The sequence below is a fragment of the Silurus meridionalis genome, chromosome 29 (genome assembly GCF_014805685.1).
Source record: "Silurus meridionalis isolate SWU-2019-XX chromosome 29, ASM1480568v1, whole genome shotgun sequence".
Classification (NCBI taxonomy): domain Eukaryota; kingdom Metazoa; phylum Chordata; class Actinopteri; order Siluriformes; family Siluridae; genus Silurus; species Silurus meridionalis.
In genome coordinates, this window is record NC_060912.1 from 258,141 (window position 1) to 280,640 (window position 22,500).

The following is a 22,500-nucleotide window of genomic DNA, read 5'->3' on the forward strand; positions in this document are numbered from 1 at the left end:
ACTCAAAACAACATATAACGCCTTTAATGATCTTAACAACAATTCACTGGGCAGGAGATGCTGGTGAATGAAGCAGATCGATTAATTAGGTTCTTATAGAAGAGCTTTGTTTTGTGTGAGTGTTGAAGTCTTGTGAGGAACCTTGAGGAGAGCTTTTTACAGGAATAAGAGTCAGTGATGATCTTTAAACAGTAAACCTCAGAAGTGCTTATGTTTCATTTCTGATCATTTTCTCACTAAAGATTGATTTGCTCATACTGATTAAAAATGTTCAATAAATCGAATTTCAGTAGAACAGCAGTAGCAGAAAGGGTTAAATAATTATTACAGTAATGAATGGGGTCTTAAATGGGTTTCCTTTGGATTCTACAGTTTCCTCCCCCAAACTGCTCAGTCTCTGATGTTATAGATTCTTGTATCCGAGTTTTCAGAGTTCCTGGGATGAGATGAACAATAAAGCAGAATCAAGCAGTTAATGAAGATGAATGAAAAGCGTATATACAGTAGAGGTTTAAAAGGTAATACTGTGAGAACTGATCTGAGGGCTGTGAGTTCAAATCCCACACCAGCAAGCGAACACTTTGGTGCCTCAAGCCAAACTCATTATATCTCATAACTGCTGAGCTTCTCAGAGCTCTGATTTAAATCCACACATAAATCAGTGTTAATGAGGTGTGGATCAGAAGGTGCTGAATCGGTTCTAGAGCCTGGTCCTGACCGTGGTGCTGCTATGATTCACATAATCACTTTATATTATTAATCTTGTTCTAATCTTTATAATTAACATGAACAACAAGTCCAGGAACCAAAGAAAAGCAACTTCTTTATTAATATATTAATATTTATTCGATTTTATTACAAAGGGTTTGAATGGGTGTGGTTGAGGCGTATCTACTCCACATGCTCTAGATTCAATTTCAGAGGTTCCAGATTAACTCCAAAAAGACTTGAAACTGCACAGTTGAAGTAAAAAGCAGTGATTTAGATGTTCATGTATGAAGGCATTGGTTGAAATTGTAAATACTTTTCTTACTTGCTTATATAAAGTTGTTTAACATGCAGATGCAAATGCGCATAATAATCTGTATAATCGTTCCTCATTATAACAGCTGGGGGGAAAAGTGAGATTGCTGAACAGTGTTCCCTCGGCTCATTGGATCTACTGCTGTGTTCAGGAATCAGAAACGCCTGCATGCTAACAACAAACTCACATAACACACATACAGCGAGAGAAAATCATTTTATCACCAAAAGCCCTAATATATGTATAATACTGTTCATCTTATAGACAACTGACCGCTCAAATCCAGCAAGAGTGTTCAGAAGCACAGAGATAACCTGATCACCTGAAACTATCATGCTGCACAAATCATCTCTGGATCTCCACTCTATCCGCACTCCTGCTCATGAATACTGTGTCTCTGGATCTCCACTCTATCTGCACTCCTGCTCATGCAATACTGTGTAAATGTTCTTAGGATTTTGCAAGTGACTCCACTTCCTGCTGCTGACTCGATAAAACCTGCTTTGTCAGGAGAGGAACAATTCCATCACCCTGCAGTGTTTGAAATGAAAGAGCTCTCTGTGTGATTACTGAAGCTGAAGATGTGCCTGTTCCTCACCCACTGTTCTTTCCAACATGAAAATTAGAAAGAATAAATATAATTTGCTTTGTGAAGACAAAATGTATCAGAGAGAACTGAATGTGAGTTCTTGCTCAGATGGGATTATGGAAATCAAGCAGGACTTATCAGACCAGGCTCCGTTTCTCCAGTCTACATGAGTCTGTATCCTGCAGCCTGAGCTTCATGTTCTTAGACAGAAGTGAAGCCCGGTGTGGCCTTCTCTAGTTGTGTTCCCTCTTCCTCAAGGTTTCAACATGTTACACATTTTCTGCTCACTACAGAGTGAATATCAGAGTTATTCTCTGATCAATCTCCATTCACCTCCATCATCAGCAAGACGTTTCCATCCACAGAACTGGAGTCTAATGCAGATTCATTAATGCATGAACAGAGAAGATGTTTATATTCCTTTATGCGTATCTTCTCTTTGCTCGACTTGTTCACTGGATCTTTTCTCTTCATTGCCACATTTTAAACTCTAAACTGTTGCATGAACATCCTGGGAGATCAGCAGGTATGGAAAGTTTCTCTGACACCAACATGCATGAACCTGGAGCTGTAACGAATCTGTCTGGGAGAAGATGAAGTGTGTGATTCCCACACACTGTCACTGGAATTGATTATTGAACGTGTCTCTCGTATCGTGGCCTTTCTTTAATTATAAGCAGCATGAATATGAATGAATGTATTTATGGATGAAATCTAACACACTCACTACAAAGCAAATCATCAGATCAGAAAATCAGTTTCTATTTTATATAAGAACAGATTTCAGATCTCTACATGTTGTTATTATAGTATTGTTACTTTCCCTCCTAATTCTCTAATTATCCAATAAGAGGCATAACAAGGTTTTTCTTCGCTCCCTGTCTGTGCCTGAAGTCCTCCTGTTATCTCATTACTCATCCAAGTGCTGGACTTTGCTTTATGATGTTGAAACATTGAACATTAAATATTTAAGGTGAGTCAATACAGAAAAGAACCCTAATCCCAGCTGCTCAAGGATCTGTGGTGATCTGCAGCTGTTTTTCTTCTAAAGGATGTTTGAGGATCAGTGATGATGTGGGGCTGTTTCTTTTCTCTGGAGGCTTTGGCAGCCTTATTTGGATTCATGGCCACAGAATGTGATTTTGACGTGAGCACCTCAGTCGCATAACTTACACGGTATTGAAGAGCTGTGGGCTGAACTGGAGAAGAGGGTCAACAAGAGGATAAACCAAGATTGTAATGACAAGCGCTCTCAGGTTCCTTGCTCTCTTTTCTTCTGAAGCTTCATAGAATCTCATCTTCAAGCTTTATAGAAGACTCGGTAGGATTTTGTTGACAAATGTTCAAACATAAAAATGCTGCAATCATTTTTTCACACATTTGATTTTATGACTTTTTGATTTTTTTCTTCAGTGAATGAGTTCATCTGTGTTATTATTATTATTCACTAGGAAATTAAACGGATTAATAATATGGACATTTTTTTTTATATAGTTTTTATCTTTCACTTTATTAAACCTGCCAATCATTCCTGAGTAAACTAAACATGATTTATTTACAGTCATGTCGTTTCCTTTCAACATAAAATGTTCTCGGTGCACATGTTCTCCCCCGGAGGGAATTGTGCTGAAAGGTGATTGTCCTTGTGAATAATTTAAAGAAAATAACGAAATAAAACTGAGTGTTTCTGTAAGAGGATGATTTGCACTGCTATAAAATTAGTTTACAGTTTATCCCAATACATTTATTCATGTATTTCCTCAGTACATTCTTTTAAATAAAAATCAATCACAATGAAATGCATGTAATGGATCTGATATCTAATGTGGCCTGGTTTCAATCCATCGCTCACCTTACAGTCTGATCAGATTCCTGTGATGGTGCATTTCTCTCCTGATGGAAGTATCTCTTCCACAGTGACCACGCCCACATTCACAGGACTTTAGAGCTCATTGAACAGTTAAATGAGTATCTGAATAATGTAAATCACCATCACCAGATTGTATCTCAGGTTAAACCTTGTAGGAGACATTATCAGAACAATAATCCATGGAAATCCTTCAGGAACAATTCCTTATTTAAGTACATTTGAAAACCTTCTCCTTGGTGTACAAGCTGTAGCCCGTGCATGAATCTCAGTGTGTGGATTTTTGCTTTGTTTAAAAAATTACATTTCCATGTTGTGTGAAGTGAAAAAGAAAAAAAAGAGATTTAAATATATGTGTATTTTATAGCAGTGTGATGCAGTCATGTGACCCAAAACAAACATCTTCATAGTCCCGGGTCTCCATGTCCATGTAAATACTGCTTTTCCTCCGCATCTGCTTCAGTTAGAGACAGGAAGTGTTTTCAGATGTTCCAGTGTGGAAAAGATATTTTTTTAGAGAATGTTGGAGACGGAGAGAATTTTAAAATAAAAATGCAGAACTATTTAAATGAATCTGGGTCGAGGCGTAAGGAAGCTGTTCTGGAAGCTCATTCTGCTGCAGTTTATTATAGGATTAATGGACGAGTTTGTACAGGTACAGCAGGTCAGGTGGTGCAGCAGGACAGGTGGTGCAGCGGGTCAGGTGGTGCAGCAGGACAGGTGGTGCAGCAGGACAGGTGGTGCAGCAGGTCAGGTCAGGTGGTGCAGCAGGACAGGTGGTGCAGCAGGTCAAGTGGTGCAGCAGGACAGGTGGTGCAGCAGGACAGGTGGTGCAGCAGGTCAGGTCAGGTGGTGCAGCAGGACAGGTCAGGTGGTGCAGCAGGACAGGTCAGGTGGTGCAGCAGGACAGGTGGTACAGCAGGTCGGGTCAGGTGGTACAGCAGGTCAGGTGGTACAGCAGGTCAGGTGGTGCAGCAGGTCAGGTCAGGTGGTACAGCAGGTCCGGTCAGGTGGTACAGCAGGTCAGGTCAGGTGGTGCAGCAGGTCAGGTGGTACAGCTGGACAGGTGGTGCAGCAGGTCAGGTCAGGTGGTACAGCAGGTCAGGTCAGGTGGTGCAGCAGGTCAGGTCAGGTGGTACAGCAGGTCAGGTGGTACAGCAGGACAGGTGGTACAGCAGGACAGGTGGTACAGCAGGTCAGGTCAGGTGGTACAGCAGGTCAGGTGGTACAGCAGGACAGGTGGTACAGCAGGTCAGGTGGTGCAGCAGGACAGGTCAGGTGGTACAGCAGGACAGGTGGTGCAGCAGGTCAGGTCAGTGGTGCAGCAGGTCAGGTCAGGTGGTGCAGCAGGTCAGGTGGTACAGCAGGTCAGGTCAGGTGGTGCAGCAGGTCAGGTCAGGTGGTACAGCAGGTCAGGTGGTACAGCAGGACAGGTGGTACAGCAGGACAGGTCAGGTGGTACAGCAGGTCAGGTGGTACAGCAGGACAGGTGGTGCAGCAGGACTGTTTTTTATGTACAGATTAAGTACATGAACTCTATGGGAATGCTTGGTACAGCTACAGAAACATCTATGGAAATCATCATGGATCATAAAGAATATTCTTTTGAGTCTGTTATTCCGTGCCCAACACTTCTCTCGATCAGACGCCGATTCGACCGCACCAGACAATTTATTGCAGTGATCTAAAGTGTGTCCAGATTAAAGCTCAGCGCCGAGTTCAGTCGGTTGGAGTATTACGATGGCACTGAGCAGTGCTGGGAAACGAGTGTAACTGAATCAGGTTTACATCAGTATAGAAATCGATTGATTAGAAAAAGGGCAGAATTGGCACGAGTAATGTAATTGGCAGCAGATTGCCTGCTTCACACCACAAATCTACACTTGAGTCATTTAGTGTGTTTTATTTATGTTCCAAATGAAATGTTCTAGTAGTACAGTATTGATCAGCATGCGACAGACTGCTGAGCTTGCAAAAGTGAAGATGTGAAAAGACATGTTTATTCCATTATTATATGGAAATCTAAGCAGGAGTCTGAAGATGTTTATTCACTTCATTTAATCACATTCTCTACAAACTTCTCTCCAAACTGCCTCCTTCTGAAGACATTGTGCAGCAACGGCACTGTTTCTGCGTGCAAGCAGCTCCAGGTTCTAGATTAAAAATCATGCACTTGAATCAGCTTGTAGGCAGAAATCGTCTCTATGTTACAGGAGGGTTGTGTAACCCTGTTTCCCCGAGGGAACGAGACGCTGCGTGGGGAACACACCAAAGCGTTGCGCCGCAGCTCGAGTTCCCGATATAACCTGCATCACCTCAGGGGTGTAGAGTTACACAACCTAGAGACGTTCCCGTTCAGGAACGCGAGGTGCGTCGGAACGCTTTGGGAACGCGTGTCCAATCAGTTCAGAGAGAGAGAGAGAGAGAGAGAGAGAGATCACTCACGAGCGTCTCTTCAGCCCGTGTTCTTTCCGCCAAATGACGTGTCAATACTGCGTCAAAAAGATCATGACACCTGTGTGCAGGTGTGGAGACACCGGGAGACCCGGACAGTGTTCAGGGGGACTTTCTGCTCATGAGCCGGCCAAGTTATGTAGCTCGGCTACGGCGCAGGTCACAACCCCCGAAAATTCTTCCTGACTTATTCTTTTTAAGAAATTGTTTTTATATTTATTTTACCATTTGGAATAAGCCCCGCCCCCAACCCCATAGCTTCTCCAGCCTTGCAGGCGAAGCGCCCGGAGGAGGAGCGGAGTTAATGCGCCGAACCGCGTGCTCCCGAGCCTGTGAGCGAGTACTGGACCGAGCAGGTGAGGTTGGAGAAAGGGACAAACCCGTCTCGAACCCTCTGCGGGGTCTATATGCGAGCCCCAGGAGCTCAGCGCGAGCACTTCCTCTGAGCGATGACACTGACATGCAGCCGGTTCTCTCAGGTCTCAGGAATTTTATTTACGTATATGTGTATGTGTATGTATGTGTATATATATATATATATATATATATATTTTTTTTTTTGACAGACAATTCAACACACACAGAGCGCTTCGTGACCAAACAGAAGCTGGCGCGCGCCTCGCTCCGTGTGCGTTTTATACTGTTTGCTCGTGACGTCACCCGCCGGCGACAGCCAGCGTCCAGTTTCTGACTGATTACACAGATTATTTGAGCGCGTGCACAGCGCGGGCGCGTTCCCAAAGCTCGAGTTCCTGAAAGAGAACCACTGCAAACACAGTTCTGTGTTGATCTTCTAATTAGATCTTAATGCAGCTTGTGGTAATGAAGATCTTGGCACAAGGCAACTTTTTTATTGTGCATCTTTTTAGCCTTTATTGTATGTAAGCAATTATTCAGCTGCAATATTACAGCAACAAAATACAACCTTCCTTCCCAATTAGCAAACAAGTAATTTGTGCATGCTGTGTATCTTCTGCGTAGATGTTTGCGAGATATTTAGGTCGTTGGAGATCCTGGTGTAAATGAAATATTTGTCGGTCACTATGAATGAGGGCATCTGTAAAATAAACGTTCTGTAGTGTGTTGCTGAACAACATTATGCTCGTAATATGGCACAGTTTACACTGACCACAGTGGCACACATTTGGTTGGTGTAGAATTGGGACCATGTACTGAGACAACATGAAAAAATCTGGGTTTTTGACAAATGACAAAAATATTCATTCATTCATCATTAACACACTCATGATCCTGAGGGAATATTTGACACCTCTGTGATAATAAAATGCACTTTAAAATGCTAAAAATAAAATAAATAAAATAAAATGCTGTGTGTTCCAGTGAGTCAGTAGTTAATGAGAAAAGGAGATCATGAATATTCAGTTCTTCAGGTCACGTGATCCCCTCAGCACATGCTTCAGAAGCATATTAAAGTGTAAGAGCAGTGATGAGTTCTGCTCTTTGATTTCTCTAGTGAGTAATTTGGAAGAATAAACTCTACGTGTCGTGACTGAAGGCAGCTCAGAAATGATCTGCGGGTTTTTCCTAAAACTACACCTTCAGTGTCTCTGGGATTGATTATTAGACTCAGCTGGTTGATTGATGAGTTTGAACTGTAGGTCTGGTTTAGAGATGGAGAGTGGAGGGTCAATAAGTCAATCTGTAATTGAGTAGCGTAATGAATAATGGTGAAAAGTGCCGTGATCACGCTGAGATTCCTGCTGTGAAAGTCATAAGCAAAAGTGCTGCACTCTAACAGGGGGTTGTGAATAGCAGACCAGGTCAGTGCAGTCGCTCAGTGGTTAAGGCTTTGGACTTTGGATCAAAAGGTCACAGGTTCAAATCCCACCACTATCATGCGGCCACTGCTGGGCCCTTGAGCAAGGCCCTTAACCCTTCCCTGCTCAGTTGTCAAAAATGTAAATGCTCAGATTGTGAAATAAATACTAATAATTGGAGGTGATTTGAGTGTCTGTGGTCTGGGTTTTTGTACCGAAATGCTTTTAATCCTACAGATTGAGTGATTTCTGTAATGTAGCTGCACAACAGTCACTGTGATAAAGCAACAAAAATCATTCAGAAACTAATCTAATGTGATATTCAGGAGCAGCCACGTTTCCCTTCCTGCAGTTTTCTAGTATTATTATTACTTGGTTTGATGCTAAATGATGTTAAAATTGGAATCTCTTTCTGTAGATCTCTCTCTGTAGATCTCTTCCTGTAGATCTCTCTCTGTAGATCTCTTCCTGTAGATCTCTTCCTGTAGATCTCTCTCTGTAGATCTCTTCCTGTAGATCTCTCTCTGTAGATCTCTCTCTGTAGATCTCTCTCAGTAGATCTTTCTCTGTAGATCTCTCTGTAGATCTCTCTCCGTAGATCTCTCTGTAGATCTCTCTGTAGATCTCTCTCCATAGATCTCTCTGTAGATCTCTCTGTAGATCTCTCTGTAGATCTCTCTCCGTAGAGCTCTCTCTGTAGATCTCTCCTGTAGATCTTTAGAGATCATTGGTCATTTATTTTACACCCAGTTTTATTTTATGTTCATTTTATATTAAACCTCTAAATCATGATCATGATGTTCTCCAGGTCTACAAGAAGTCGTCTCAGGAGTGAATCCGTTTCATTCCTGATCATTTTCTCACTGATGACTTTTATTGTTAAAACGATTGAGGATTCATATTTAGTATTTTGATCTCCTCCATTTTTTGGTCCAGGTGTACACATGTAGTAATTTACATTTCACTGAATAAAATTAGTAAATTGACAAGAATAAAAAAATCCATGTGCCTTTGTTCAGTAATGTCTTGAGACGCCTCTAAAGCTCCTAAATACTCGCGACTTCACTGTGAAAAGTGTTTCAGACAAAAATGATGATGGTAATAGAAACAGGAATCTCGCTCACTCATACACCAATCTGCCCTGAAAGCGTTGCTGAAATGTCTGTCTGGTTTGAGTGGCTTTAAGTGCTACATGTTCTACAGCATCTCCGAGCAGTGCTTTAACCCACAAATCCTCCAATCATGGCTTGAGAAAGCGGGTTGCTATGGTTCACATTTCCTTCACTGGGTCTTTACATGGGGAAAAGTATGTGATCCTACAGGATGATTCTGAAGACAGCTGGTATAAAATCTCCTGCTTTTTATTTATATATTTTATAATATCATGATTGTAGTTTCCTGTGCATAAAAAGTGAAACATTTTCACCCAGGAGGGTTTTTTATCCTGACTTCACTGTAATTATCCAACCGCATGAGCAGGCTAGAGATTAAATTTTAGGAATTTCTTGTGATGAACCTCGTATTATGAATATATTCTCTGTATGTGTTTTTTTGGCAGATATACCAAGATGAAAACTGCCACAAACATCTACATATTTAACCTGGCTTTGGCTGATGCCTTGGCCACCAGCACACTGCCCTTCCAGAGCGCTAAATACCTGATGAACACCTGGCCTTTTGGGGAGCCCTTGTGCAAACTCATTATTGCTATCGACTACTACAACATGTTCACGAGCATCTTCACCCTGACCATGATGAGCGTCGATCGTTACATCGCTGTGTGTCACCCAGTCAGAGCGCTCGAGTTCCGGACTCCAGTCAAGGCCAAGTTCATCAACGTGTGTGTCTGGATTCTTTCATCCGCCATCGGAGTGCCCATAATGATCATGGCCGTTACCAAGGTGACGGAGCAAGGTGAGCAACAGTGGGCGCTGTTATATAAATCCTATATAAGAAATTATATACTATACACAACATAAACACTGTTATTGTTGTAACAAAGATAAAATTTTAAACATAATTCCCTCCAGGAAAAACAGTCTGCACTCTGAAGTTTCCTGATCCTGACTGGTACTGGGACACGGTTACAAAAATCTGTGTCTTCATCTTCGCCTTTGTGGTGCCGGTCCTCGTCATCACAATCTGCTACGGGTTGATGATCCTTCGCCTGCGCAGCGTTCGCCTTCTCTCTGGCTCTAAGGAGAAGGACAGGAACATGCGTCGCATCACTCGCATGGTGCTGGTCGTGGTGGCGGCTTTCATCATCTGCTGGACACCCATTCACATCTTCATCATCATCAAAACCCTGGTGGAGATTGATCAGAGGAATCCGTTCGTAATCGCCAGCTGGCACCTGTGCATTGCCCTCGGTTACACCAACAGCAGCCTCAATCCCATTCTTTATGCCTTCCTTGATGAGAACTTCAAGAGGTGCTTCAGGGAGTTCTGTCTACCATTCCGAACCAGGATAGAACAGAACAGCCTTTCCAGAACCAGGAATGCCAACCAGGAACCAGCATCAGTTTGTGCTCCATCCCAGGCAGGAAGGACTCCAGTATGACTAGGCCTGGAACGGATCCCACCGGGATCCCACTCACAAATACAACAAGATCTGCAGTCTGAGGTCACGCAGATATCCACCACGGAATTCTAGAACATCTTACAAAGATTAGAATAAGAGACTGAGAACAGGCACGAGTTCAGATGACTGTACACTTTCTCCTCATCCTCGTAAAAAGGCATGTGGGAAGATCTGAGGATTCAAGCAGAGTTAGGAGCAGGAAGCAGGACTTCTTAATAAATCAGCATCTTGCTACATGAAGCATTTTGCACCAGTGAAAGAAACCAGCACATGTCCGAATGAGAAAATCAGTGAAAAGCAACACACACCACATTTCACTTCATGAGGAAAATTGTTGTTGCATGATGTTTTGATTTATGGCTACAGCTTCTAAAAACTGGACATCTGAGATGCTAAAACCTGCTCTGGAGATGTTTAGGATCAAGAAACTGTCGCTCTTTCTTCAGAGCTCAAAGGAAAAGTCTGTGATATGAACAGAAACAGTGTTATTTACTGTACACCATCGATAAATTCACATTGGGTCGTCAGATATATATATATATATATTTTTGTTCTGACCCCAACATCCATCATAGTGACATTTCAGTAGTAGAACCATCGCCTGAAACCTGACCAGCTCTGCAGATTCAACTGCACCTTTATAAAATCACAAATATTTCTATTCAGACTGTAAAAAGACAATATAAAGATTATACTTTTATAATCAGATGTTTCTGACCAATAATAAATGATCAGATGTGGTGTTTACTTGTTGAAAGTGATCCTGTAGCCACGCAGATCTTCATGGACAGGATTGGACTCTAATCTCAACAAAGTGTTCCATCTACGTTCAGCTATGGACATTTTAGCGGTAAAAAGTTGGAAAGTCTTGAATGTATCATAGAAATGTATATAAACAGATCGGTTTCATCAGTTTAGTAGGAACTTGTAGCATTTCAGAAGGCAGCTTACTGGAACCTCGTGGTCTGAGCGAATCACATGTAGTGTATAAAGTGTGAATATTTCAGTCGTGTATTTCAGTAGTGCGTAGAAATAAAAACAACTTCCATTGTATAGAATATATACCATATTGTATATGACATTTATGAATGTGTGCACATACGTAGATGATTGAAGAGGAACGATCATATTGTTGCTGAGTTGCTTTACTACGATCCTCAGAGCAGAAGATTCTGTAGTGAAAATCTCTCTCTTTTGTTCTTTTATGAACAGAGTGCTCTTATTTGCTCAGATGAATGTAAACATCTGTATAATTGTGCTTCTGCCATCGTTCGTATCACATGGTCTAAAGGTGCACTGGGTGAAGTTCACTTAGTCTCAATAACAACTGAACAAACTTCAGCATGATTTGTGTAAAGAATCCACGTAAGGCAGGAGATCATCCATATTTCGATAAGTTCATTGTGCTTATCAAAGAAAGCTTTAAACATGGAAAATAATCAGGAACCTTGATTTGTTATAAAGCATTGATTTTATATTAAATGTCCCTGAACATCTGTCCAGAGCACAAAACCTGCTTTTTCACCATGCTGTATCTCCATCCTCGAGTTAGTTATCATTTCACACTGAACTTCAGTATATTTGTGTTTGTGTGAGAGAAGAAAGAATAGTTTCAATAGTTTGACTATAACAGATTTCAGCACAGAGCTGCTCTGTACAGCCTCGTTTTCATCACACTGATTCAACACACACGTTTTATTGAAGTCCACAGATGTTTCTTTTGACATCTTTATAATAATTAATGCTAAGTGACTTTGTTATCTAAAGCATGATGACGTCTGTTGTATTATAACAATAACAGTATTGAATGAATTGAGATTCTCTCATTCTGTGTTCCCTGTTGCACAACCTCGTGTGATTAAACGCTGTGGTGCTGAGAGAACTGGTTAAAGCTCTGAAAAGAACGAAGAAAGAAAGAACAAAACTATTACCAGTAGACATTTGATGGCAGGAATCCTGACAGTATCACCTTTTCTTTTTTGCACTTAAAGAAATACTTCTTTCATGAATTTTATAAATGTAAGTTCAGCATCTTGCAGGAAGTTTACTGTTGTTCCTCTGCGTTTAAAACTTTTTCTTTGCTCTTATATAAATTTGCTTCTTTTTACTGAACATTGTGGAATTTATATCTGTGCTGCCTGAGTTACGGTGTGAACACTGCGTCCATTCAGATGCTTCTGTTTTCTTTGTAAGGTTTATAACACGTCTGTGTGCAGTGACTTTGGGACATGATTTCTATTAATTTATTTTTCCAAAAGCCATCAGACAGTGTGACACTTACAGTTCAGCGCTTTCACTTTCTGTTAGCAAACTCCGCGTAGCTCAAATTCATCCTCTATGGAATGTCCATGTACCCAAGGGGCCATAAAGAATAACCAGATGCTCTGTGAATACCTAACTAACCTTCTTCTTCTTCTTCTTGTTTTTCTTGTTCTTCTTCTACTTCTTCTTATTCTTTCGGTTTCTACCATTAGGGGGCGCCACAGCAGATCATCCGTCTCCATACCCCCCTGTCCTCTACATCTGCCTCTTTTACCCCATCCACCTGCATGTCTTCCCTCACCACATCCATAAACCTCCTCCTTGTTCTTCCTCTTTTCCTCCTTCTGGTTAAGTTCCAGATGTGTATGTAGAAGCATGAAGTATAATTGTAGAAATATTCTGATTCTTTATCATGGAGTTTTAATTCCCTGCTTGTTTTCTTACAGTATTATTTCTGTGATATTATTCTCAGTCATGTACAGAATATTCTCATCAGAAAACCGAGCATGCAAATTAAACCCAACCAAATGATAAGAGACTGTTGTTGCCATAGAAACCAGCAACACAACTCAGCAAAATACTCAACATTAGCTGAAGTGTGTTTGATAAAGCAGAGATGCTCATGAATACTGAAACTGAGTCTCTCAGAGGACTTTAGAGCATCTTGTACAGTCATGTATAATTAACAACGTGCACTGGGGTGTATTTATACATTTATAAATATTAATGGGTGTTTATTTGTTTGTTTGTTTGGTTTTTAAGGTTTATTGACAACAAGCCACGTCAAAATGATAAGGACATGCTATTAACCTTCATTAGAAAGTGTCCTCATGTTCAACTTCTATGCTTGTAAACTAAACTCACTGTAAAACATTCAACTAAATGACATTAAGAGACATGAGAGAAGTTTGCAGTCACTTATCAGAGCCACAAATAACATTTATAATGCAGCGTAGATGAGTTCTTAATAAAGCTCGATTTCTTGATCTGAATGCAGCTCCAGTGTGTATATATATGTCTATAAGATGAGCTCATGGTAGTCTGAAAGTGAAATCATATAGGAGGCATGAAGAAATCAATCTAAAGACCTTTGTGAAGTTAATCACGGAGCATCTTCAGTTAGTTATCTTCTATAAGAGATTGTACAATTATCAGTGTAGTAAAACGACACTCCATTACTGTGGAAGAGCCACTGAGGGGATTATGAAAGATGAGGAACAGTGTGGCTCTCATGGTTTCATGGTTTGCTTGAGGGTGATGCCTGCAGGTCAGAAAGGGAGATGCTTTTCAATTTAGTCAAGAAATGAAATTGTCCTAAAAGTAAAAGTTGTGTAAAGTTGTATTTAGCTGAACTGAACTGAACTGAGGGAGGTGGGGAAGATGGATGAAGAGGGGTGGGAGGTGTTAATAGGAGAAGATGGGATGAATTGAGATGAATGCGAGGTGGGAAAGAGGGTTTAGGGTGAATATATCAGGAGGCGGTTATGAAACGTGATGTGTTTGGAATAAATGAGGAAGGATGATTAGGATAAACAGAGGAGGGATTTGGAGGAGTGAAGAATGATGGGATCTATGAGAGAGAGAATAAATTGGATAGTGTGAAGCAATAATCCTGCCATTGTTTAAAAGAAGAAGTGGTTTGAGAGAAGGATAAATAGCTGTTGTGTATGATGGAGACTGAGAGGGAGATCCTGAAATCCCAGGAAGAGAGTGTGTGTTGGTGAGGTTTGGGGGGAAAAAGATGATACTTTAGAGAGACTTCACATAAGCATTATGGCACAGAGAAAAGAGATGTATGAGATGCTCCAGTGGGAGAGAGAAGGTACCTCTGTTGGTTCAGATCGTAAGAGAAGATAGATGTCAACTATACTATATAGAGAGGGACTTTTCAATGCTTCATGTGGAGAAAGGAGATATTTACACCTTCAGAGGGAGAAGGAGATTGTGTCTGTGATCCTTCAAAATGACAGAAAGAACTGGAAACAGAGAGAGAGAGAGAGAGAGAGAGAGAGCGACAGAAGGGCAGCCAGACTTGAGAAACAGAAGGACTGTGATCTATGAGACAGAAGACAGAAGGGCATCGTCTTGCTCTTTGTCTCTCAGTTCTGGACTTGCTGTGTTCTTCTGCCAGTAAACATATTTCCTGCTGCACTTGTTAGACCAGCCTCCCTTTTCCCTTTTATTGTTTACATGTTTCTAAAACATTTCGGGATTTGGTTTGTGTTTTTTTTGGATGATTGGATTGGATTGATTTTAGTGTCTATTTCACATATAATCACTTACAATTATTTTAGTAAATATCTCTTATTGTGAACTCCTCCCCCAATGGTGCTTTCTCATGATTGTCCTCACATGGGCATGTCTAAGAGGTAGCTGATATTAAACAATGCAGCAATGTGATCTTGTGTTCAGATAGATGAAAAGGGAGCTTGTATAGTGTAAACACACTTCTGAGGAAATCAGGTTTTTTTGCTTTTTTGAATGTATTTTTACATTTAATGAATAAATAAGTAAAGAGTGGTTCAGCAGCAATTTGTGAGTGATGTTCCAGCCTGGGTGCTTTAGTGACTGCTTCAGTTCTGTGATGGAATATTTAAAAACCTTCTCATTCTCATTTAATACTTACATCAATGTTCTAAATAAGAACATCATTTCAGTCCCAGGTTTACTCTCATAGTAGTAACTGCGTATAAGTTTATTAGGATTATTAGTAAATAAGTTAACAAATATTTTATATTTCAGTTGTAATTATTTCCAGTTGGTTTGTGGTGTTTTGTTGAATCTTTAAAATCACATTCAGAGTGTGTGTTCATACACATCTGTTTATCACTGCTTTATTTACCAGATATGCTCATCATCACTGCTGGTGCTGAGTTTCTTCCATACTTTGTGTGCCAGGACACCATGAAGTACTTGATTCATGGCACTGTCTACTTTACTGTAGGAAAAGTAAAACACACACACACACACACACACACACACACACACACACACACACACACACACACACACAATATTTTAGTGAAATTGGCTATCACCTTGGACAGCGCCTCTATTTTCCACTATGACTATGGATATGAAACAGAACAGGGAAGCTATGAATACTGTATATGATGGATTTATACTTTAGTTTATAGTTTCTTCCGTTGTAGATTTATGGTTACAGTCTATTTTCCACTGACAGAAAACCTTGATCTACTCTTAATTACACAAAACTGGAAGATTAGTTAGACACTGACCTCTGTCATAATGTTCAACCTTTTAATCCAAACATTCAAATTCTGAATGCTTTTCAGAGTCCAAAGTCTGGGATGAAGTATAATGCATAACTTTAATGACTATCAGCTACTTCATATTCATATTCACATATTAGATATAAAAGATATAATAAGAAATATAAGAAAATAACAGATGCACTACGTTCCTTCACTTTTAGTCATAATATGTCATCATTCTGTTTCTTTGACGATGATATCAGTAAAAGCATGCGACACTGAAATGATTTATGTCTCATTTGGGATTATACTGGGTGATAATGTTGCCCAGCTTCATATTACATTCTATTCCCTAATACTAAACTTTCATGTATATGCTTAAAGCTAAAAGTGTAAGAACAGCTTTGGCAACATTTTTAAGTGATAATAAATAACAACTTGAGCAAGAAGAATCAGGCATGAGTTTACTGGGATCGAGTTCATTTTGGACAGATGTTTACCACCATGTTAATGAGGCTGGAATAAGACTTTACAATAGATCGTTACAGAAACATTATAAGACACAGAGCATTAGTTGATTTCCAAGGCCAGAATATGGAATATCTTCTAAGTGTAAAACAATCTGTGCTGCATTCAGGCAGCTCGCCATGCACTGATGTCCACAGCATGTAGGACCAACTGCTCCAACACCAGGCTCATCTTGTCATCTGGCACAGATTGAAGTTCCAGTTCACAGACAGCAGTGTACCAACCACCAGTCTAATTCTTATTTGTAAAACACATTTAGTTCTAGATATTGCCACACTTGAGCTTTAAATGTAGATGTAGATCTTTGGTTTGCAAGGGAAACAATGAGAGAAACAGGATTCAAAACCAATCATCTTCAGAGTGACACTGGATATTGTGGATATAAATTACTTTTCCAAAGTGTAATGTTGTGTAAAGCTGAACCACACTCGGTGTGCATGTTGTGAGAGTGTTGGGTTTTCGTGTGTATTCTTTCAGATGTCCAGGTGGGACCTTTCTGAGAAACACAGACTGAGTCATGGGTCATCTTCCTTCTGCCATGCTCTTCATCTCTCTACTCCGTAAGGGTTTCCTTTTCAGCACATTGATGCCTGAACTCAGGCTGTAAGACACAGATCACTGGTTAAACCCAGGAGAGTAAAGAATGAATGCTCAATACTGAATCTGCAAAGTGCAACCGTGAGATTGAAAAAGGGTGAAACTCTTCATTTTTATACAAAAGAGAAGAAGTATAGAGTGGAGTAGAAATAAGATTAAGAAAGAATAATGTGTGTTCTCTGGTGTGACAAACCCAGAAAAGGTTTGAATTTCATGCTGTAATTGGCAGTGAAGGTAATGTGCAGCTAATTTTAAATTATATAACATTGCAGGAGTTTAAAAGGAAAGCCAGAACTGTTTATGCATCCTGCAGGAAGCCACAGAAAGCTGAAATGTACACACAGCTGTTTAGAAGCGATTGACATGGTTGGGAGAATAAGCATGACTAAAGCAGGAGCATCTGCTCAGGAGAGAGCATCTCAGATAGTTGAGAACCATACACATCTGAGACTCAGACCCAGTAGCTCTAACGGTTTAACTAAAAACAGAGAGCCAGATGCTAGTACAGGCATGATGGAGCCTGGAGATATCAGTGTCCACAAACTGAGGAATTATGAAAAATATCTGGATGAAAGATTATTTGTCCATGAACTTCACGTATCTTATCAAAAGGTGCAACTTCCATGTTTTAAAAAGTAAATAAAAAATGTATACAAAATATAGATATTTGTGGATGAGTATCAGAACCTCAACCCACACACCTTCATTATGTGCTTTGGTCAGCAGTTTAATAGCTTCTAATTTTCTAGATTTATATTATAGCCATAGATAAGAGAAGCCTGGATTCGGCTCAACTCAAACCCGGATAGATGTTCAGTGGTGTTCTCATCCATCATCAATGTGTACGAATAAAACAGGGGAATAAATTCAGACTGAAAATGAACCATTCTGACTGCAGCAAATGTTCATCACTAAAGCATAAAGACAGAGGGACAGGCGGAGGGACAGGCAGAGGGACAGGAGGAGGGACAGACGGAGGGACAGGCGGAGGGACGGGCGGGCAGGGACAGGCAGAGGGACGGACAGGCGGAGGGACAGATGGAGGGAGAGGCAGAGGGACAGGCAGAGAGACAGACGGAGGGAGAGGCGGAGGGACAGACAGAGGGACAGACGGAGGGAGAGGCGGAGGGACAGGCAGAGGGACAGGCAGAGGGACAGGTAGAGGGACGGGCAGAGAGACAGGCTGAGAGATAAATAAAGGTACAGAGAGAGAAGTACGTTTAGTTTGGAGGAGAGAGATTTGGGAAAAGACACATTTAAAATGCACAATTTTGAATCTGCACTGAAATGAATTGGAGCCAAAGATCGATCTCAGGTGTGAGATGCAGTGCTGATGAATAGAACATTTCAGAGACATGATGAATTCTTCATTCTATGGTTTGTTCCCATGACTATCCCCAAAAGCAGTGATTAAGCTCTGTGTAACATCTAAATGCAAGTCAGTTTCTATAGTGAATAGATTCTCTTTTTTTTCATTTTTTTTAAGTCACAAAAGGTTTGAATACCATTTTGTTTTGTTTTTTTAACATTTATGAATAAGATCTCGTTTGGAGAAGAAAATGTGCATAAAAACCAGATGCTTACAAATCAACACTCCACAATATACTTTGGATCGCAGATCTTATCAGCTAATGTTTTAATTACAGTTCTTATAGTTCAGATTTTTATTTCATCTCCATAATAAACAGTGAATCTGGAACAAATGCTGTAACAGTTTAATCATATTACAGGTACAAAGATGAAAAATATAAATGTCTGTTTTATTAATATATTTTGACTGTGAGTTTGACATCCCTGGACGTCTCCACACTGATGTTCAACTTTCACACTTCCAAATGTCTTAAATGAGTGTAAAAGTTTTGTCACAATCAAAATTATTGTCGTGTAATTTTAGAAAGATATTCTGAAGTCAGACATCGAACTGATTAATTACATTAGAACTACATTAGTTACTGATTGTGATTCACGTGAACAAATTTATATTCACTTTGAGTTTGTTCACATTTTATTTCTTTAAAAATGAGCCTTTAAGGAAAAAGACAAGTTGGGAACAATAATGATACAAATATAATAGTAAGGTTTATAATATATATAATAAGGATGACTTTAGGTGAATGTAATGGTGGTTAATCCTGATCTGATATGAATGGGATAAAGGCAGAGTTTCTCTGCAGCATTGCCAGGAAGCACAGCACACACACACACACACACACACACACACACACACACACACACACACACACGACTGCACTGAACCCCAGGACTGCAGTTGGAGAGACTTTATTAAACCACAGATGGAAAATGGTTTTCATCAGAGAACTCACACAAGATTGTTTTTTAAATGTATTATTATCACTATTTTTCTAGACTTTAGTGTTTCACAGCTCATCACATCATCTCACAATATTTTATTGTTCACCAGCTAATGATGATGATCCATCAATTATTTACTTATTTGTATTTATTTGCCAAAGAAAACAAATCTATTAATCAAAGTCTAAAATGATGATTATTCATCTCTCTGAAAAAGTGTTGGAACAGCTGCACTTTTCTAGAAACAAAGATCATGCTTTAACGTCTGAAGCGTTTAACCCACGTGAGCTGAATCCATAAAATCTTCAGATGGTGATACTGAGTCTGGGGTTCACGTGTAAAAGCATTGACTGCATCATCCCAAATGCACAGTGTCAGACAGAAATGACGTATTTCAGGTTTTACACGTTCGCATCTAAACTGAAACGTGAGGTGCATACTGAACCGAGACTTCTTCTGCAACAAATACAGTGTGGTCATAAAATGATGTGGACATCAGACTATAGTTCTTCAGTCTGTTACAACAAAGCAACCAGACACAAGTGTGTGTGTGTGTGTGTGTGTGTGTGTGTGTGTGTGTGTGTGCTGCAGTAGAATTTAAAAACTTAATAGTTTGCCTGTGAATTTTTTCTAATCAGCTGATTGTTCTGGCAAACTATAACGTTTTGTGACGTGGACCAGAAGGTGCTACATAAAACAACAGAGAACTATGGCTACACAGACCTACAGCATACTAACACAAAACACAACTGTGTGTGTGTGTGTGTGTGTGTGTGTGTGTGTGTGTGTGTGTGTGTTCTTACCCATGGCAGCTGGATCTGTGTCTTGCAGAGTTATTTGCAGACAGTGGAGTCTTCTTGTGGTTGACAAAGAGCTCAAACCTGTTTCATCATGACCATGACCCTGTACATAATAAAACAAACAAACAGACTTTTAACCTTCTAAAAGTCTTCAGGATGAAGTGGAACAATGATGACACAATGGACCTTCTGACATGTGCTCGAATCTCCACAGCCAAAATGGAGTTATAAAGACTAAAGGGAATGAAGTCTGTGTTAATGAGTTTGAAATGGGTATTTGGGTGGGATATCATTCTGACCATGTAGTGTATAAATAATGACCTTTTCATCTCCGTATTCTCTTCTGTTCTTATTGTGGATGAAGCAGTTCACTCTGCTCTGAAAATCAACACCTCTCTGAACTCATGTCTGTTCATGCTGCAGTGAAATCCAGATGCTTTATGGGTGGAGCTGCAGATGTTTTTATTGATGTATTATTATAAAGTGACTGAGTGCAACTCATTTGTTTAAGAATTCGTGCTCTAAGCATCACCACCAGCACCTTCCATTAGATGCAGGAAAAGTAGCAGCAGTTCTGCTCATGCTGCTGCTTTCTGTGTGTTTGGGATGAAGGTTTTGGTGTAAATAGAGAACATCAGATTTAGTGTCAGTTCGACATATGGGCCTATTTGTAGGGCAGATGTTAAGGTCAGTGGGTGTTTCTAACAGGCCTGTGTGTTGCTGCTTCAGTGGATAGAAAATGAATTAAAATCTGTCTGTTGAATCCACGGGTCCATTTAACACATCTACTGCAGATATGAGCTTCACCTCCAGCTGATCGAATCTTCACACTGGGCTTTAAAAGTGGAAATGCTGTTATTTCTTAATAAAATGTTTTATTTAATACAACAGATTTCATGACGAGTGATTTTACTGATAAAAACCTCGGTAAAAAAATTTGTAAATATTTCTACTAATACTGATTACTACTGATTTATAATCATTATTACAGCCACATAAATGTTTTAGATCAAATCCATCAGACTCATCAAATCTAGACATCGACTGATTTATCGTTTTTGCTGATTAATCTTCACCGATAGTTGATTGCTGGAACTAACGGCTGAGAAGGTCTGCAGTCATCATAAGAGCAGCTTCTGGATGTGAATCACTGAAACCACATGCTGCATGGAGAGCGTTATATTTATTATTTATTCATTATATCATTATATTTATTAATATTATTCATATATTTATATTTACATATTTGTAATAAAGTTCAGTACTATTTTTTATGGAGTGTGATGTTTGTATTGGACATTATAATAAAATTGTGTGTATGAATCACTAATCTGCTTATATTTAAGAAATAGTACAGAATGATCAAGATTTTAAACATTAGCTCTTTGTTTCAATATAAAACAGAATTTTTTTTGTTCTGTAACAGTGGAAGTTGTTTAGAGTTCAGAAATATATTTTCAGGAGTTTGAGGGAATTCTGTTTTGTATCCTGCTGCTGACACATTCTGCCGTTTCTAACATTCTTTAGTCAATCAATATTTTTTTCCATTTACCAAACTTCCACTCCTCATCTTTCCATGTTCAGGCGAATTCGTTCACAAATTATCCATCAGGTGTTTATGCAGCAAGCCAAAGACTTAATATACATCTGTCTGCTTCAAAGCTTCCTCAAAAAGCTCTCGCATCAACGTCTCTACACGTCATTTATCACCACACACCATCACATACACACCATCGATTTTAACCCATAAAATGACCAAATATGAAGAATAAATAATAGTGTATGAATACACACACACACACACACACACACACACACACACACACACACACGCATGTCTGCCAGTGCACGAGTTATAAAACAAGGTTCAGCTGATGCTCTGATTGGTGTAAACAGCAGTAACTTGGCGTTTTCTTTCTCCAGCACCTGATTTCACTAGTACATGATGAAGATGCTGATGGGTGTAATTATAAACAATAGAAAAGAGAAAACACTGAATTGTATAACGTTGAAGCTTTTCAAGAAATGACAGCTTGAGAGAAGAACAAGGAGAAGATCAGGTATTAGATTAGACTCTGATTATAATAAATCATGAAAATAATTGTGTTGCAGTGATGACAGTGTTGTAATGTGTGTAATGATGTTTCGGGTTACAGTGTAATAGAAGAATTTCATTCTTAAATATAAATGTTTCAACCTGAAATGTTCTTTATTCAGGCTACAGAAATGGTAAAAGCCGGGAATGGATTAATCGCTTTTTAGGGAAGCAAAAAAACCTTTTCTGGCACCTTTGTTATTCTTCACCACAGGGAGGAAAGAGCTTCAGAAAATTTGTGACATTAAGACAATAGCTTTCGCAAACACGCATCGGCGGCAGATGGTATAACATATAACACACCGGAGGGGTCTGATTGATCCATCAGTGCTCCTGCTCAGCATGAGATTGGACTCCTGTGTGAAACACACAAACACACCAGACAGACTTACTCAAA

General features: G+C 39.8%; 1 protein-coding gene across 1 annotated transcript in view; it reads left to right on the top strand.

Annotated features, from left to right (window-relative positions):
* Positions 1–12,814, top strand: part of oprd1a (opioid receptor, delta 1a) — a 16,298-nt gene extending 3,484 nt beyond the window's left edge. The window contains 3 exon segments of the mRNA XM_046844506.1: positions 9,271–9,626; positions 9,743–10,248; positions 10,250–12,814. Of these exon segments, the coding sequence (XP_046700462.1) occupies positions 9,271–9,626; positions 9,743–10,248; positions 10,250–10,276 (889 nt within the window). The 3' untranslated portion in view covers positions 10,277–12,814.
* The last annotated feature ends 9,686 nt before the right edge of the window (positions 12,815–22,500 follow it).